Genomic DNA, 20,666 nt, shown 5'->3' on the forward strand with positions numbered 1-20,666 from the left:
CAAATCTCTTATAGCCTCATATTAATAAGATGGATATCAACATATATGTTCTACATAAGGTGCATGGTCGTCATTATTTTGGTGATATATGCTAAGTTGCATGGACTCTTTATTTTTGTTGCCGAACCCGAGTTGACACAACACTGGTGCGAGTGCTGGATTCCTGTAGGATTCAGTCAATCCACATCGGATACTTTGACCAAAGTCCATGAACAAATTTTAGGGAAATTGAGATTTTGATTTCTCAAAATAAAACAACACTGTGACGGGACTAATGGAAGGGCCTTGGGCCATATGTGGGGATTTTAATATCACTAGATATATTTTCGAGAAGAAGAATGGTACAAACAGAACAAGGGCATGAGGGAATTTTCAGATTTTATCGAAGATATGAAGCTAGTTGACTTGCAACTAGAGGATGCTTGCTAAGTATACTTGGTTCAAAGGAGACCAATATGAAACTGCTGCCAGGATTGATAGGTTCCTAGTTTCCGAAGAATGGGATGATTGTTTCCAAAACTTTAAACAATTCCCCCTTCAAAAACCGAGCTTTGACCACATCCCTATAGCACTACTTGGAGGGCCTTGGATAAGGAGCAAGAACTATTTTAAATTTGAAAATTGGTGGTTGGAGACAAAAGGTTTCATTGACAGAGTAAAAAACTGGTGGCCCTCTTTCAATTTTCAATTTCTCAGGGAGGTCTGACTATGGCCTAGCTTGCAAGCTTAAAGCTTTGAAATCCCAACTCGAAGAATGAAGGATTGGGGAGATTGGGAACTTGGGCATACAAAGGAAGAAATTACTTGAACAAATGGCAGACTTGGACACTGAAAGGGCAGATAGAGTTCTCACTGATGAGGAGACAACTAAAAAGTCCGAATTACTTCTAAAATATGAGGAGTTGCTTAAGAAAAAGGTGATTTCATGGAAACAAAAGTCAAGAGTTCTCTGGTTGAAGGAAGGTGATAAGAATACTAAATTCTTTCACAAAATGGCAAATGCTAATAAAAGATACAACAATATTGACCAATTGGTGATACAAGGAGAACTTACCAAAGAATCAAGCTGAATTAAAGGAGAAATTGTGGACTATGTTATACACAGAATCCATCCATTGGAGACCTATCTAGCAAAATACTCAATGCCCAGTTCTAATAGAGAAGGATAGGGTGGCTCTCCAAAGTAACTTTGATGAAACTAAAGTTTTGAGGTACCTCAAGTTGTGTGCATCTGATAAAGCACCTGGGCCTGATAGTTTCACTATGGGTTTCTTTATCAAGTGTTGGGAGGTGGTGAAGCCGGACATTCCGAACACTTTTCAAAACTTCTATGATCAGGATGTGTTTGAGAAGAGTTTTGATGCAACTTTTATAACACTTATTCCTAAAAAGAAAGGTGCCAAAGAGTTGAGAGATTTTAGACCTGTAAGTCTGATTGGCAGCATTTACAAGTTGCTTTCTAAAGTACGGACGGAGAGACTAAAAGGGGTGATTAGCAAGTTGGTAGATTCTTAGCAAATGACATTCATTAAAGGGAGACAAATCATGGATGCAGTCCTGATTGCCAATGGAGCTGTTGATTCTAGAGTAAAGCAGAAGAAACCAGACATTTTTTGCAAGCTTGATATGGAGAAAGTGTATGACCATGTTAACTAGAGATACCTTGTGAAAGTATTAGAAATGATGGGTTTTGGGCAAAAGTGGTTGAAATGGATGAAGCAATGTATCTCAATAGTCAGCTTTTCAATAATAGTCAATGGTTCTCCTGCAAGATTCTTTCAATCACAGAGAGGACTCAGGCAAGGTGATCCTTTGTCACCTTTCTTGTTTCTAATTGCTATGGAAGGACTGAATAATATGATCAAGACAACGAAATTGAAAGGTTGGATTAGGGGTTTTGAAGTAGCCAGAGAAGGGGTTGACAACCCAAAAGTGACACACCTTCAATACGCGGATGACTCACTTATCTTTTGTGATGCTGAGGAAGATCAGCTGAAGCATTTAAGGGTAATCTTGATTTTGTTTGAAGGGGTTTCTGGTTTGCATATTAATTGGAGAAAGAGTCTAGTGTATCCTATTAATCAATTCAACAACATGAGCTGGTTAACAACAATCCTTGGTGGTGAAATTGGCACTCTGCCAACTACATACTTGGTATTACCTCTGGGAGCTAAATCTAAGTCCATGGATATATGGAACAGTGTAATTGAGAAGTGTGAGAAAAAACTAGCCAGTTGGAAAACACAATACTTGTTTATGGGTGGAAGATTGAGCGTCAAGTACTGCGAAAGGCAACTTGGAAGAGTTATTTCCTGACATCTATAGTTTAGTCACATTTCAGCAAGGGTATATAGCAGATTTATAAACACCGCAGGGTTGGAACTTTCAACTTCAGGAGACAACTTAATAACTGGGAAGTTCAGACGGTAGCTGAATTTTTCAACACAATGGAGCCTTTCAACGGCCTCCAAACGGGGGAGGATATCTTTTGGTGACAGGAAACAATAGAGGAACATACAAAGTCAATAGAGTTTATAAGTTGATGGATCAGGCAAACCAACAGAATACAAATTGGTCATGGAAACAAATCTAGAAAAGTGGAATACCACACAAAGTATCATGCTTTGTTTGGTTGGTTGCTGGCCAAAGAAGCAGTCCTAACTCAAGATAACGTTATGAAGAGAGGGATAACCTTATGCTCTAGATGCTTTCTTTGTGGGGAAACATTAGACACTGTTAACTATATGTTTCTACACTGCAAGTACACTTAACAACTATGAAGAATTCTTTTTAGTTTGAAAGGCATTTCCTAGACTATGCCCAGGAAAGTCTCCGAGGCTTTAAAGTGCTAGGAAGAAGCAGGAGCACAGGCAAAGGACAGAGACAGATGGAGACTTATCCTTGTTGCTATATAGTGGGCAATATGGAAAGAGAGGAACTTTAGGTGCTTTGAGAGCATTCAGAATAGTGTACAAAATGTGAAGTTTAAATGCATTCTACTGTTATGTTTTTGGTGTAATCAGGTATACTCAAATGATACTGTCTCTATAATTGATGTTTTAGACTCAATGTAGTCATAGAGCAGTAAGATTTGGGGACCACTTGTAGATAAGGTTTCAGTTTGGTGATATCATACAAAGTTACCAAGTTCAAAAAGAAAAAAAACATATAGTGTTATTCCACAAGTAGGATCTGGGAAGGCTAGAGTGTAAGCAAACCTTATCTCTACCTCTCGGAGATAGAGAGGTTGTTCCCGAAAGACCCTCAACTCAAGTTTAGCAAATCAAAGCAGTTATGAAAAAAGGATTTCTCAAAATAGAACTTAAAACAAGTTTAAAATATGGAAAATGGCATTCCTTCATTCCTTTTTAGCTTTTTCGTTTGGTCAATATTTGTTTTTTGTAAATGTTTTCTGTTTCGTAGAAAAGAGGGATAATTTCTAAACTAATTATTAACATGTTGATTTTTTGACAATTAAAATTTATGCTTTTTATGCCCATCTTGGAGAATGAATGATTAAATTCTACAACATACATGCAAGTTTTCTACATAATCTCTCTCAAAATTTAGAATATTTTTATGGCTCTAATTTTATAACTTTTAATTCTTTTAGCGAATCCCAGCACCGTATCCATACCTGAAAGCGTACCCCGAATCTTAATTTTATATTTTGACGAATCCAACTCTCGGATCCACATCCGTATCGGATACCCACACTCGAGTTCGAACAACTTAGGTGATATGTGCGTAAATAGATTTTTCAGTTTTCTTGGGTCCATGTTGGAGTCAGGGGGACAGTCGTTATACAATTTATGTAGGTTGTTACTTATGCGATAGGGAATTTTGAATGGCATGGTAAGCAAGCAATCTGTTATGTGAGGCCAACTCCACGTTCCCTTGTCCGGATTGCTTGTGGATATCTCCTTATTAGGAAGCCTTGGAGAAGACTCAGGTTGATCCCTTGTTGTGATAGATTTTAGCACTAGCATGGTTTGCACCAAATTTCTAGTCTAGTCAATTGAGAAATAAGGGCTCACTGAAAGCTTTGCTAGCCTATATTAATAGGACGAACACAAGCATATAAGTTATACATACGTGCATGAATATTTTCTTCTTCGGCAAAAACCAAAGAAATGTAGACTTAATGTGCTTTTGGGTCGAGATCTAGGTGTATCTTATCAATTTTTACATAGCAAATTGGTAGAGATAGGTTCTTCTAGCACATATTATCATCCTTATATCGTGATGTTCACCCTACTAGTATGTGCTAAATATGACTGCACTAACCTTTTGAATCCTATGATTAACCAATGTTTAGTTTTAGAATTATCTCTTACAAGAACTAAATGACTCTGAAAACACAAATTTTACTTTAAACAGTAATTGGTTGCGGACCCCACTTTGTGGTAATATACTGGGTATGTTGTTGTTGATAATTGATTGCAGATGTCACCAAAGAGGAGAGATTGTAATTTTCTAGTATTATTTATTTTTAAAATATCTGACCGTATAAATAACTAAAAATCCAACCAAAGAGGAGAGATTTATGTGACACAGTAGTGTTACCCTGATATACTAGAAATGACATAACTAGTGTTCCCTCTTCTTTAGTTATACTTTGTCCAGAACAATGCCTATGGATAATTGTCAGAACAAATATATTGCTAATAATACACCATTTTTGTTGCTAAGTATAGAACATTTCTTTAGAGTTTGTTGAATAGATCATGAAGTGAAAACCCAGAGTTTAGGCTACTGAAGTTGGAGGCAATCATAAATCTGTGATGCTTCTAGATGTTTTGAGCCACATGCGTGCACACTGATGTATCCAATGAGCTTATAGCCTTTGTCCACAAGTTGTGTAATGTTTGAAATTGCATATTAATGGGGATAAATCATCGCAGTTATTGGTCTAACAAGGACTTCCTAGTAAGCGCCAGGTCATCAGTTAATATTAACTGCTTGCATACATTTTGTACACTGCTGAAATATAATAGAAGTCTTGAAACAAAAGAATACGGAATTATATTTGAGGTAGAACGGGGGGAAATCCTATTGAATTTCCTTTTCTACTACAACAAACCCAGTATATTCCCACAAAGTGGGGTCTGGGGAGGGTAGAGTGTACGCAGTCCATACCAGACCTCTAAAGAGGTAGAGAGGCTGTTTCCGATAGACCCTCGACTCAAGATTAAAGACAGTATACAAAAGCATCAAAAGCAAGGAACATGATAAAATAACATAGGTACGACATCCACAGAAGATTGTACATTGCCAAACAAAGAACACCAAAGTCCACCTAATTACTGGCTACGACTCATCCACACCCTTAGCCCTCTATCCTAATATTTTTCCTCCATACCTTCCTATCCAGGGTCATGTCCTTAGTCAGCTGTAACTGCTCCATGTCACGCTTAATCACTTCTCTCCAGCATTTCTTCGGTCTACCCCTACCCCGCTTGAAACCTTCCAAGGCCAACCTCTCACACCTACGAACTGGGGCATCCGTACCCCTCCTCATCACATGACCAAACCATCTCAACCTCACTTCCCGCATTTTTTCCTCCACAGATACCACTCTCACCTTCTCCCGAATAATATTATTCCTAACTCTGTCAGCCCTTGTGAAACCACACATCCAACACAACATCCTCATTTCCGCCACTTTCAACTTCTGGATATGAGAATTTTTAACCAGCCAACACTCCGCTCCATATAACATAGAAGGTCGGATTGCAATTCTATAGAATTTGCCTTTTAGCTTGTGGGGCACCTTCTTATCGCATAAAATACCTGAAGCGAGCCTCCATTTCATCCAACCAACCCCAATACGGTGAGAGACATTCTCATCTATCTCTCCATTCCCCTGAATCATAGACCCGAGATACTTAAAACTATCCCTTTTGCAAACCGCCTTAGAATCCAACTTCACTACCACCTCCTCGTGCCTCGAGTCACTAAACTTGCATTCCAAGTACTCCATCTTGCTCCTGCTCAACCGAAAACCTTTAGACTCTAGGGTTTGTCTCCAAACCTCCAGCTTATCATTAACCCTTTGTTGCGACTCATCAATCAAAACTATATCATCTGCGAAAAGCATATACCAAGGCACCTCGCCTTGTATATTCCGCGTCAACACATCCATCACCAAAGTGAATAAAAACGGACTAAGAGTTGATCACTGGTGCAACCCTGTTAAGACTGGGAAATATTCAGAATCTCCTCCCACAGTCCTTACCCGTGTCTTCGCCCCCTCATACATGTCCTTAATCGCTCTGATGTACGCCACCGAGACCCCTCTGGCCTCCAAGCATCTCCAAAGAACCTCCCTAGGGACCTTGTCATACGCCTTTTCCAAGTCAATAAACACCATGTGAAGATCCCTCTTCCTCTTTCTATATTGCTCTACCAGTCTCCGCATAAGGTGAATTGCCTCGGTCGTGGAACGACCAGGCATAAAACCAAATTGATTCTCCGAAATAGGCACAATCTTCCTCAACCTTTGCTCCACCACCCTCTCCCAAATCTTCATTGTGCGACTCAACAACTTAATACCCGGTAGTTGTTGCAACTCTGAATGTCACCCTTGTTCTTATATAAGGGAATCATCGTGCTCCATCTCCACGCCTCAGGCATCTTTGCTGACTTAAAAATATTGTTAAACAAGTTGGTCAGCCACCTTAACCCTGCCCCGCCAGAGAACTTCCAAAAATCCACCGGAATTTCATTAGGCCCCGTCGCCCTGCCCCTTCGCATCTTGCGAATAGCCTCACTGACCTCCTCTACCTTAAAACGCCGACAAAAACCAAAGTCACGACACTCCCAGGAAAGCTCCAACTCCCCCAACACAACACCTCTGTCCCCTTCATCATTCAAGAGCCTATGGAAATACAACTGCCATCTTTTCTTAATGAGGGCGTCTTCCACCAAAACTCTGCCAATACAACTGCCATCTTTTCTTAATGAGGGCGTCTTCCACCAAAACTCTGCCATCCTCCCCCTTAATGCACTTCACCTGGTCCAGATCACGACCCTTCCCCTCTCTAACCTTGGCCCGCCTAAACAACCTCTTCTCCCCGCCTTTTTCCTTTAACCCCTTATACAAACTCTCAAAAGATGCTGTCTTAGCAGCCGTAATTGCTAGCTTAGCCTTCTTTTTAGCTAACTTGTACTCCTCCCTGCTCACCCGCTTCTCTTCTTTATCCTTGCTCTCAACCAACTTACCGTAAGCCGCCTTCTTCGACTCCACCTTCTTCTTAACATCTTTATTCCACCACCAATCCCCCTTAAACCGGCCAGACCAACCCCTCGAAACACCCAACACCTCCCTAGCAGACTCCCTGATGCAACCAACAGCCCTATCCCACATACTATCCACATCCCCCCATACTCCCACACCCCCTTCGCCTCCAACTTCGCCCCTATCTCTAAAGCACTATCCGGAGTCGAACTGCCCCACCTAACTCTAGGTTGACCCTTCCCACCTCGCCTCAACTTGCCCTTCTTGATAGCCAAGTCCATCACTAGGAGTCAATGCTGGGTCGCAAGATTCTCACTTGGGATTACCTTACAATCCTTGCACAAAACTCTATCTTCCTTCCTAAGCAGCAAAAAGTCAATCTGGGTCTTGGCTACCCTACTATGGAAAGTAACCAAATGCTCTTCCTTCTTCGGAAAGCTGGAATTCACTACCACCAATCCAAAGGCCCTCTCAAATTCCAAGAGAGCAGCTCCCTCGTCATTCCTAATCCGAACCCAAAGCCCCCATGCACATCATCGTACCCTAACTGCAAAGACTTGATGTGCCCGTTGAAATCCCCTTTTATGAAAATCTACTCCGAACTAGGCACGCCTCTAACCACCTCATCCAAAACCTCCTAAAAACTTTTCTTCTCCTCCTCGTCCAGGCCTACCTGTGGTGCATACGCACTACAAATGTTCAATGTAAACCCCCCCTCAAAACCAACTTGATAGTCATAATCCTATCACTAACCCTTTTAAACCTCCACTACCTGCCCCCTAAGCTCCGCGTCCACTAAGATGCCTACGTCATTTCTACGCCTATCACTACCTGAATACCACAACTTGTACCCATCTACATCCCTAGCCTTGGAACCTACCCACTTGGTCTCCTGGGCACACGCAATATTAATCTTTCTCTTCCTAAGAATCTTAACTAATTCTATCGACTTACCCTGCAGGGTCCCAATGTTCCACGATCCTACCCTCAAAATATCAACTCTCTTATCCCCTCTCTTAATACCTCGCACTCCGCATCTCGAACCTAACTCAACACCAGCCCCCGAACCCACCCCCAACCCACCAAGACCCCCAGGACATGACCCTATTCTACCATGAGCCACCAAGCCACTACTCAACACAAAATACAGCAAAGGCTAAAACAACAGTACCAATAAAAGGCACACGCAAAGCACAAAATGCAACCAAAATTCAAGAACAACAGATACTAGAAAAATAAAGAAATGTAATAAAATTCAAGAAATAAAATTCAAGGTTAGAATTCTCTGGGATATATAGAAATCCTGTCGCGGGCACATACAAAAAACACAGTAATATCTACCTCTAAGTAAATCGGGCACAACTAAAAACACAAGTTGCTTAGATAACAATTACCTTTTCTAAACAATTTTAATTGTTCTAGGTACAGAAAATATCTCATTTATGATGTTTTGGATGGTTGTTCTGCTTAGAAAGGATCTCAACAGCATAAAGTACGAGATACTTTTTAAGGAAAAAAATTCATCTATCTGATTTGTATCAAGCATGTTCTCTTATATCTTGAGAAATTTTGAGTCTATTGTTGTCTTTTAACTCCCTGTTATTTCGTTATCCTCCTCTGGTTTTATTCTGCTTCATTTGATCCATGCTAAATTCAAGCTCCTTTCGTTCAGAAAAATAGGTTGAAAGCTTCGGAAATGAAGAGTAGATGCTTGGTGGCATTGGACAGCACAAACATCAGCAAGAATCGTTATACTGATGTTATCCCATGTATGCTAATCTGTTGTCTTTTCGTTTTCTATGATTTTAAGTTGTATTATTATTTTGAAACAATTGTATCGAGCTTCATTGCTCTCAGTTGACAATAACAGGGTTGTTTTGGATCCATGTAAAGACTACAGACCGTTAGCTAAGGGATATGTCAATGCAAGCTTTATAGCGGTGGATTCCTACATCCTTCACTTGGAATTATTTAAAAGCCCATTTCCCCTACTCGCTTAGCAATCAATATTTACATTCAAAATCTGCTTCTGACCTCTTATATTTCTCCTTTTGGTTGAAGATATCTGAAGGGGTATCCCGGTTTATTGCAACACAAGGTCCACTAGCACACACCTTTGAAGACTTCTGGGAAATGATAATCCAGCAACGCTGTCCTGTGATTGTGATGCTTACACGATTGGTTGACAATTACAAGGTATTCAACTATTTAGACTTTTTTGCCATTAAAAAGTTGCAAATGGATCTTAGTTGAGTATTGACCTTTTATCTCAAGATACAAAACCAAATCGAGGAAGAAGAGCATGGAAAGGCTGAAGAGAAAAATTATTATCTTATTATATACCTTCATACGTTCGCCCACCGAGCTTTGGTCAAGCAGTAAGGGTGCTATATGTGATGTGTGGGTTAGGTGTTCATCATGTGTTTGAACACTGCTGCAGACAACATGGCGGTATTTAAGTGGGGAAGAAGAGTTTAGGCTGGACTATTATTCAACGAGTTTTGAATTGTGCGCCAATGGACATGGAGATTTTTTGGGTATCATAAGAAGATGTTTCTTGGTTCTTCCATATATGCTCCTATCTGAGAATACTGAAAGGCACCATAATGTTGATATTGCTAATTAGAGTTCGCATTATTTTATGTGTTCTTTCCTCATTCCTTTCTGGCTCTAGCATCAAGCTGGGGGTCATGGGTTTAAGGTTTGTACTTTGCTAAATATATGTGATTTAAACATATCTTGTTGATGTGAAACAAGAAAATAGAAGCAAGATAGATATTAAAGAAAGATACAATTAGATTCAAACAATTAAAGATGTAATGGTGAAACTAACCAAAACACCACTTAATTGGGAACTAAAAGCACCTAATCTATTAAAATCCTCAAGAAGGTACCTTACTTGCAAATCCTAAGACAAGTGTTGAAAATTCAACAAAGGATTCTCAAGCTCTCAAAGGAGGCACAAATTTTCAATCTTCAAAAACTAGTGGTTCAATCCTGATAGCTAACTAGAAGAAGTAAATAACAGACCAAATTGCCCTTCATTTAATCCCTCGACTCCAGTGGATTTAACTCCTTTGCCCAAAGATGTTATTGTGAGTATAGATGCAAAAGCTAAGACAATAGCTATGAAGAGCATCCATGACAAAGTAAAAGTAAGATTGCAAACTGATAAGGCTAACAAAAATGCAACCAAAAGAGCCAATAAAGAATGAAAAAAGGTCACCTTTGTACTTGGTGATTCGGTATGCGTTCACTTTAGAAAAGAGAGATTTCCACACAAAAGGAAGAACAAGCTTATGCCAAGAGGAGGAAATGACCCTTTTTAAGGGCTTGAGAAGATTGGACATAATGCTTACAAAATGGACTTACCAAGAGAGTATTTGGTTCAAAATGTTTCCAATGTTACTTTATCTCTTTTTGATGTAGGTTTGTGTATCTCTACTTCTTCGGAGGTAGCGGTATGGACTGCATACATTTTACCCTCCCCAGACCCCACTTTGTGGGAATACACTGGGTTTGTTGTTGTTGTTGTTGATGTAGGTTTGGCGAATTCGAGGACAAATTCTTTTGAAGAAGGGGAGAGTGATGTACATCAACGTGATGCTACTTCACGAAGGCTTTACACAAGAAGTCAAGCTAAGGACCTTGCATTTCAAGCTTTATGGATGAAGGTGAAATTCTTGGAAGGTTGCAATATGGATGACTTGAAGATATTTAATATACCACACTCAAAAGGGGTTATACCAATAGATCTATGAGTAGTTCTATTATATGCAAACTTAATTAATGGCAATTAATCCTCCCAAGAAGTTAACTTTTCGTTAACCATAGCTTTAACCATGTTACCTAAAGTTCTATTAACCACCTTGGTTTGATCACCCGTTTGAGGATGTCAAAAAGTAGACAATAACAATTTGGTTCCCAAATTTCCCCACAAATACCTCCAAAAATGAATAAGAAATTTTGAATCTCTATCAGTAACAATTGTTCGGGGAATACCATGCAATTTCATCACATTATTATCAAATAAAGTAGTAACATGAGATGCATCATCACTTTTATGACAAGCAATAAAGTGAGCCATTTAGAAAATCTATCCACAACAACAAAGATGCTATCCTTACCATTCCTAGTCCTAAGGAGGCCAACAACAAAATCCATTGAAATATCTAGCCAAGGACCAATAGGAATAGACAAAGGGGTATACAAGCCATGTGGTTGGGTTCAAGATTTAGCATGCTTACAATCCAAACACCTAGCACAAATTATTTTCACCCTTTCATCATTTTAGGCCAAAAGAAATGTTCACTAAGAATAGGTAAGGTTTTTGACCCATCAAACCTCCATTGTGTGCTCTATCTCCAATAACTCTCTCATGAAGACATAGGTGCATAAAGTTTTCCATTTCTAAACAAGTAGCCCCCCTTAATTCAAACCTAGGTGTTCTAACTTCATTTCCTCCCTTAACAACTTGCACACACCTGTTTAAGCTCACTTGACACTCTCCAAAGACTTGTCCAAAATCATCATTATTAGAATATAACTCCTTCAAACTCTCAAAACCCATCAACCTAGAAGTCAAGGTATTCATCAATGCATATCTTCTAGGTAAAGCATCCGCCACAATATTCTCTTTACCTTGCTTATAATTAATCACTTATGAAAAAGACTCAATGAACTCTATCTACTTGGCATGCCTTTTATTAAGCATATTTTGGACCCTAATATGCTTCAAAACCTCATGATCAGTTCTAATCACAAACTCCTTATGCCACAAATAATGTTGCCAATTTGCTAAAGCTCTCACTAGGGCATAAAGCTCCTTGTCATAGGTATAATATTGCAATAGAATTCCGCTTGATTTCATACTAAAGTAAGCTATGGGTTTCCCTTCTTGCATCAAGATCGCACCAATGCCTACTTCACTAGCATCACACTCAATTTCAAACATCTTCTCAAAGTTAGGAAGTTGAAGTAATGGAGTGGAACTAAGTTTCTCTTTCAAGATTCTAAAGGGTTCCTCTTGTTTTCTACCCAAAATGAAAGACATCCTTCTTAATAACCTCAGTTAGAGGAGCGGCTAGAGAACTCAAACCCTTCACAAATCTCCCATAAAAACTTGCCAAACCCATGCAAGCCTTCTAACATCACTAATGGACTTAGGAGTTGACCAACTTCTAATAGCCTCTACCTTTTCATCATCCACCTCAAGTTCTCTTGAACTTACAACAAAGCCAAGAAAAACAACACGGTACACAAAAATAACACTTTTTAAAATTCACATACAACTTCTCATTTCTCAACACATCAAATATCATTCTCAAATGTTGCACATGATCATCCGAACACTTGCTATAAACCAATATATCATTAAAATTAACCACAACAAAATTATTATAAATGACTTAAGCATAGCATATGGTTCATTAATCGCATAAAAGTGTTTGGTGCATTGGTTAGCCCAAAAGGCATCACCATCCACTTATATAACCCAAACTTAGTTTGAAAGCGGTTTTCCATTCATCTTCGAATTTTATTCGGATTTGATGGTATCCGCTTCTCAAATCAATTTTAGAGAATAAGGTAGAACCACGCAATTTATCTAGCATATCATCAAGCCTAGGAATGGGATGTTGATATTTTACCGTAATTTTATTAATGACAACAATCTACACATCCTCCATGTCCCATCCTTCTTGGGTACTAGAATTACGGTATCGCACATGGACTTAAACTTTCTCTCACCAAATCTTTATTCACAACAACCTCCACTTGTCTTTGCAATTCTTTGGTCTCTTGAGGATTGCTTTTATAAGCTGCTTTGTTAGGTATTTGAGAGTCCGGTAAAAAGTCAATTTCATGCTCTATTCCTCTCAGAGGCAACCCACTTGGTATTTCTTCCGAAAACAGATCTAGATCTTTATGATCTTGCAACAAAGAAGAAACAACACTTGGCAAAGATAAAGAGGTTAGTTCATTGTTAGAAAGCAAAGGATAACCTTTAGGTTTAATAAATATGACTTGAGTAGCATCCTTAATGTTTAACTCTTTTATGCTCTCTTGATTTTGCAAAATCATGCACATTTTCTCTTTTTTTTTATTCTTTTGTTTTTCTTGCTCACCTCTTTTTTTGTAATAACTCATTCTCACTTGAGCCGTGTATAATACACCCTTGTGGTAGGGCCTTTCCTCGGACACCGCATATAGCGGTAGCTTTAGTGCACCGGGCTGCCCTTTTTTTTCTTTCTCACTTGAGCTCTCAACCTCTTATTTTTCCTCTCAAGTTATCATTTTTCGCTTCCTTACTCCTCTCTTTCTTTTCTCTCTCAAGTTTTTCTTTCAAGTCTCCCATTTTTTTATATTCCTTACTCACTTGAAAAGGAGAAAGAAGGATAAGAATGTGTTTTTTTACCATCCTTAACAAATGCGTATTTATTTGACCTTCCATCATGTTTAGCCCCCACATCATATTCCCATGGCCTTTCCAACAGTAAATCACAAGTTTGCATTGGTACAAGATCACAAAGCACTTCACATGGTAATTTCCAACCTTGAATTTTATCAACACTCTCTTGGTCACCTTGAGTTCACCACATTCATTGAGCCATTGCAATCTATAAAGTTTTGGATGTCTTCTTGTTGGAAGTTTCAATTGTTCTCCCATAGATACACTAGCAACATTAACACAACTTCCACTATCAATGATAAAGAAACATAATTGCTCTTGAAATATACATCAATTATGAAATAAGTTCTCTCTTTGATCAGGATCTTCCCTTGCTAGAGCACTCATCTTCTCCTCACAACAAGAACAAGTTTTCTGTCATCATTAATTTCTTCTCCATCACTTTCTCCCATAAACTCATCACTACTATCATCCTCCATGTGGTTATCTTTAGATTTATCTTCGATTTGATAACCATCATCATTCAATGCAATAATAGTTCTTCTATTAGGACACTCATTTGCTTTATGACCATATCCTTGTCATTTAAAACACTATATTTTAGATGGAGTCTTAAGTTTAGCTTTGTTACCTTCATCTTTATAGACCACCTTTTGTTTTGCCTTTGTCTAAGTTGGACTTCAATTCTTGTTTTGCACCTTTGGATTTATCCCAAGTAGGGGATGATTTCGAAAATTCCTTATTTTTAGCCCAGGAAGAAGAAGAAGATTGCACCTTTGACTTGTTTTCCTTTTAATGACCCTCCACCTTGAGTGCCATTTGATAAAAACTTCATATAAAGTAGAAAGACAATGCAATTCTAATAGTTGTCTTACCTACTTATTTAAGTCCGAGATAAATCTTGCCAAAACCTTCATCTTTTCATCATTGAAATTAGCTTGAAGCCTAGTATGCTCTAGCTCCTCATAATACTCTTCTATACTCTTGCTTTCTTGTTGAAGTACTTTTTGAGTGTATTTTGTTCATAATCTTGACCCACAAACCTTTCTCTCATATGCCTTTTCATGTCATTCCGACTTGTAACAAAGTCTCTATTCACCAAAGCATCTCTTCCAATTTTCTCCCACTTTGTAGAAGTAAAACCCTCAAGGTGACTTATAGCGTAGTTCATTTTTTCAATATCACTCAAATTATTGAGATTATATTGCCTTTCAAGTTTCAAAATCCAATCAAGATATTCATTCGGCTCACTACTTCCTTTGAAGAACGGAAGGTAATCTTGATGTTGAATCCTCGATCGTCATTATCATTCCTTCTATTGTATTTTCTACCATCAACCGGATGCTTCCCTCCATTCCCTCATCTTATTCCTCTCCCACCTAACCTCTCTTGTTGAACTTGATCATTGACTCCATAATCATAATTATCACCATCAAAAGAATCATGCTCTTCAAGGTTATGTTGGACTCTCATTTGAGTTTTATTGTCTTGTGGTGGAAGTTTTCTTTGTTGATTTTCCTCCTTTGGAAGTGTTGCTTGATTGCAAACTTTTGGTAAAGTAGCATTAGGAGAGAGGGTATCTTGCACTACCACTATGCGGGATAGAGTTGTATCAAGAGGAGTCTTACTTGTTCCCTCAATGGGATTGAAAACATCAAGTGGCTGCTTTGCCATTTCTTGATTTCTCACCCTTCTATCCACATCTTCCAATTTTCTCTCCATATCTGTCATTTCTTCCAATAGTTTTTGAAGCAAAATTTCCATTTTGCTAGAGGATTCTCCCTCCAATTGAGTCATTGTACCTACAAAAATAAATAAAAAGTTAGTAAAAAGAGTTCCTCACCACTCACTCACATCATGTTTCCCTCTTTTTATCATTCACATTGGTGTATCACTCTAAAGGCCAAAGGCTTTTAACGCCACCCTCAAATGAACTCATTCCACTCTTGTTTTTGCCACTCTTGAATAACCGAAGGTTGAGAGTCAGCACTCTCAAATAATTTACAAGTGGTACTGCTTCTTCGGGATGGAGTGGAGTTTATGTAATCAAGAAAGGACAATTAAAACTAAAGGACAAGGAAACAAATAAGCATACAATGAAATGAAAGAAAAAAACATGAAATAATTTGACACAAATAAATTAAACTGACACAAACTAGTTTATCATTAAGTATGAATTAAAACTCAAAGTAAACTAGCTAGAATTAACAAGAAAAGAAGAGAAAACAAGTTTAAAAGATTTGGACTACTTTGTAATTCTCAAATTCATCTTCTTCAATACCCAAACAAATGAGCTCAAATTTGAAATAAAACTTTCCCACAACTCTATCAACAACTTCTAACCAACAATTTCTTTAACCAAACACCAAATCAATTAAACCCATTTTCAAGTTTCATCTTCGACATGACTTTCAATATTTTTTTGAGCCATGTATTCATTGTTTTTCTCAACTAGGAAACAACATTTAACTCAAGGAATAATATCAAACAACATTTAATCAAATTTGATTTTTTTTTGGATTTTCTCTTTTAAAAAAATAAATCTAAACCCCAGGACTTAGATTTGTGAAAACAGATCTAATCCAGGCTCTTGATACTAATTTGATGTGAAACAAAAAGATAGAAGCAAGATAGAAATTAAAGATAAAAATTAAAGAAAGATAGGTACAATTAGATTCAAACAATTAAAAGATGTAATGGTGAAACTAACCAAAACACCACTTAATTGAGAACTAAAAGTACTTAATCTATTAGAGTCCTTAAGAAGGTAGTAACCTTACTTGCAAATCCTAGGACAAGTGTTAGAAATTCAACAAAGGGTTCTCAAGCTCTCAAAGGAGACACGAATTTTCAATCTTCAAAAACTAGTTGTTCAATCCTAATAGCTAAGTATTTATACTAAGGGTTAGAAGAAGTAAAGAAATACCAAATTGCCCTTCATTTAAATTACAATCTAATTTAAATGGTAGACGCTTTGTATATTAAATATCTTCAAGTCATCCATATTAGAACCTTCCAAAGATTTCATCTTCATCCATAAAGCTTGAAATGCTTGAAGGTCCTTAGCTTGACTTCTTGTGAAATGCCTTCTTGAAGTAGCGTCACTTTAATGTACATCACTTGTTTACCTGTACCTATTCTTCTTTATTCAAATATGCATGAGCTTGGGCTTCGATTGAGTATTCTAAATTGATATTGAGTAATCCCAGTGGACATTACGCATTGGCAAGTTTGTGATTTAGAGATGAAAGTATAGCTTGGAGGGAGAAATTGTTGCCATAAGAATTAACATATCCGATTGTTGGGTCAAATTGCTATTCAATCACAACGACAACAATAATAACGCCTCAGTCCCAAATAAATTAGGGATCGGCTATATGAATTCTCACTAACCATGTTTCTCTATTCTCATTTCAGGCCAATATTTTGCAAAATAATAATAAAAAGAAAAATATACTAGAAGTTCTCTATATATTTTTCATTTAACCCACTATATTCTTACATAGTGGGGTCTGCGTCTCATCAATCAAAACTACATCATCCGCAAAAAGCATACACCAAAGCACCTCTCCTTGAATACGACGCGTCAACACATCCATCACCAAGGCGAATAAAAACGGGCTAAGAGTTGATCCCTGGTGCAACCTTGTCAAAACAAGGAAATGCTTTGAATCTCCCCCCACTGTTCTCACCCGAGTTTTTGTCCCATCATACATGTCTTTAATCGATCTGATATATGCCACTGGGACTCTTCTCGCCTCCAAGCATCTCCAAAGAACCTCTCTAGGCAGTTTGTTGTACGCCTTTTCTAGGTTAATGAACACTATATATAAGTCCTTTCTCCTCTCCCTAAACTGCTCCACCAGTCTCCGCACCAGGTGAGTTGCCTCCGTCGTCGAGCGACCAGGCATAAAACTAAATTGATTCTCAGAAATAGACACGATCCTCTTCAACCTCCGCTCAACCACCCTCTCCCAAATCTTCATCGTGTGACTCAACAACTCAATACCCCGATAGTTGTTGCAACTCTGAATGTCACCTTTGTTCTTATATAAAGGAACCATCATACCCTATCTCCACACCTCGGGCATCTTTGTTGTCTTGAAAATCCCGTTAAACAATTCAGTCAGCCACGTTAAACTTGCCCCACCACTAAACTTTCAAAAATCTACTGGAATCTCATCAGGCCCCGTCGCTCTACCCCTTTGCATCTTGCGAATAGCCTCTCTGATCTACTCCACTTTAAAACACCGGCAATAGCCAAAATCACAACACTTTTCTGAGTGTTCCAACTCCCCTAACACAATGTTTCTGTCCCCTTCGTCGTTCAAGAGTCTATGAAAATACGATTGCCATCTTTTCTTAATGTGAACATCCTCCACCAATACTCTGTCATCCTCCCCTTGATGCACTTCACTTGATTAAGATCACAACTCTTACACTCCCTAGCCTTAGCAAGCCTAAACAACCTCTTTTCCCCACATCTCTTTTCTAATCCCGCATACAAGCTTTCAAATGTTGCTGTCTTAGTTGTCGTAACTGCTAACTTAGCTTGCTTCTTAGCTAACTTATACTCCTCCCAGTTCTCCCGCTACTCTTCTACATCCTTACTTTCAACTAACTTAGCGTAAGCCATCTTCTTTGTCTCCACCTTTTTTTAACTTCTTCATTCCACCACCAATCCCCCTGATGCTGATCGGAACAGCCCTTCGAGACACCCAACACCTCTCTAGTCGTCTCCTTGATGCAACAGGCAACCCTATCCCACATGCTATCCACTTCTCCATTCCACCACCAATCCCCCTGATGCTGACCAGAACGATTCTTCGAGACACCCAACACCTCTCTAGCCGTCTCTTTAATGCAACAGGCAACCCTATCCCACATGCTATCCACATCCCCATCCCTTCTACCTTATGCCCTATCTCCAGCGCAGTAACTTGAGTCGAGCCACCCCACTTAATTCTGGGTCAACCCTCCCCGCCTCTTCTCTTCTTTCCCTTCTTGAAAACCAATTCCATCACCAGCAGCCTATGCTGGTCGCAAGATTCTCACCTGGAATGACCTTACAATCCTTACACAACGCTTTATCCCCCTTCTTAAGCAGCAAAAAGTTAATCGGGTCCTAGCAAACCTGCTTTGGAAGGTAATCAGGTGATCCTCTTTCTTTGGAAAGCTCAAATTCACAACCACCAACTCAAAGGCCCTCGCAAAATCCAAAAGTGCACTTCCCTCATCATTCCTATCCCCGAAACGGAAGCCTCCGTGCACATCATCATATCCTCTCGACAAAGACCCGATGTGCCCATTGAAATCCCCTCCTATGAAAATCTTCTCAGAGCTAGGAACGCTACTAACCACCTCGTCTAAGACCTCCCAAAATCTCCTCTTCTCCTCCTCCTCATCTAAGCCTACTTGAGGCGCATAAGCACTACGGACATTCAGAGTAAACCCTCCAATGACCAACTTAATCGACATCAACTTATCACTAACTCTCTTAAACTCCACTACCTGCCCCCTAAGATCTTCATCTACTAAGAAACCTATCTTATCCCATTCCTACGCCTGTCACTACCCGAGTACCACAACTTGTACCTATCCACATCCCTAGCCTTAGACCCTACCCACTTGGTCTCCTAGACACACACAATATTGATCCTCCTCTTTCTAAGAATCTTCACAAGCTCTATGGACTTACCCAGAAGGGTCCCTATGTTATAAGACCCTGCCCTCAATCTATCATCTCTCACATCACACTTAACCCCTTTCCTACCACGCTCCACCCCATACCCCATCCCCAACCCAACACCTGCCCTCGACCCCACCCCCAGCCCCCCAGGACATGACCCTAGTCTACCATCAACCTTCAAAGCCACTACTCGAAAACAGTAAAGAAACAACTAAGAAAACACAGCAAAAGCAATAAGGCGCACGTGAAGCACTACACAGCCAAAGACCAAGAACAACAAACACTAAACACCAATACCAATAAGCAGATAGGCCACAACAATTTAAAAGAGATCAAATTTAAAGGAAATAAGTCAAGATACAGAAATAGTAAGATAAGATAAAACAAAGTTTCAAGATTAGAAGTCACCGGCCACATTTATAGATCAAAGTTCTTTGCTCGAGCTTTCTTTGTTGGATTTTGGCAAATTGGTGTCGAAATTGGTCGTTGGAATATTGTCGCCGGAGTTTCGCCGGACAATCGCTGGATCTAATCTGGTTTGAATGTCACCAAGCTTGGTGGGAGTACAAGCTGTTGCTCTGGGCCCGTCGCAGTCACCACCGGCGATCGTCGGAAGTCCGACCTACTCGGTTGCAGAAAGCTGTGCGCCTTTTATTTTTTCTTTGTTCCGCCTCTCGCCTGAGGCCGACGCGTCTCACTATCCTACCGTTACCGGCGTTGAAACTACGGCAGTCCACACTCGCCGACGCTATAAAAGGGCAGGCGAAAGGGAAGAGAGAGACAGAAGGGAGAGAGATACTTACCTGATCGCCGGCACTATTAAGTCGCCGGGGTCTGTGTCGCCGGAGTAGATCCGGTCACGTCAAAAGACGACGTGAATGTTAGATAGAGACATTAGAGAGAGAGAGACGTCATATCTCAGGCCAATATTACGCATAATAAAAATAAAAGTAAAATCTACTAGATGTTCTCTATATTTTGAATTCCATATAGAATTAGAATTCAAGACAAATGGTTTAAATTAGAGTTTTCTCTTTCAGCAAAGGAGTCTCCTATTCATTTTGTTGGGACATCATTTTTTGCTGGATTTGTATTTATCTTGGATTTCATTTTGTATTTCAAGAGCATCTTAGAAACACCCCGAAGGCTGATGGATTTTGTACTTTCTCTAATACAATAGTGTTGTCTCATGATTTGGTGGACTAGGGCATCAGGGTTGACCACCGGGTCATATGATCTTAGGAGGATTGGAGGAGTCTGATGTAGAAAACCCTTGTTGCCTTTCTGAATATGATTTATGCCTCGTTTGTTGTCTCAATTTGCGTGTC

The 20,666-nt window shown here is 39.2% G+C and overlaps 1 protein-coding gene across 3 annotated transcripts in view; it reads left to right on the top strand.

Moving 5' to 3' along the window:
• Window positions 1-20,666, top strand: part of LOC107867830 (protein-tyrosine-phosphatase PTP1) — a 49,316-nt gene that overhangs the window by 20,657 nt on the left and 7,993 nt on the right. For all 3 annotated transcript variants that reach the window (XR_001673363.2, XM_016714275.2, XM_016714276.2), the window contains exons 2-4: window positions 8,913-9,009; window positions 9,098-9,180; window positions 9,302-9,436. Coding sequence is in view for 2 of the 3 variants with exons in the window: in XM_016714275.2 (XP_016569761.1) it covers window positions 8,913-9,009; window positions 9,098-9,180; window positions 9,302-9,436 (315 nt within the window). In the remaining variant the exon portion in view is untranslated. The remainder of the gene's footprint in view (window positions 1-8,912; window positions 9,010-9,097; window positions 9,181-9,301; window positions 9,437-20,666) is intronic.

Source organism: Capsicum annuum, chromosome 4 (assembly GCF_002878395.1).
Source record: "Capsicum annuum cultivar UCD-10X-F1 chromosome 4, UCD10Xv1.1, whole genome shotgun sequence".
Lineage (NCBI taxonomy): Eukaryota > Viridiplantae > Streptophyta > Magnoliopsida > Solanales > Solanaceae > Capsicum > Capsicum annuum.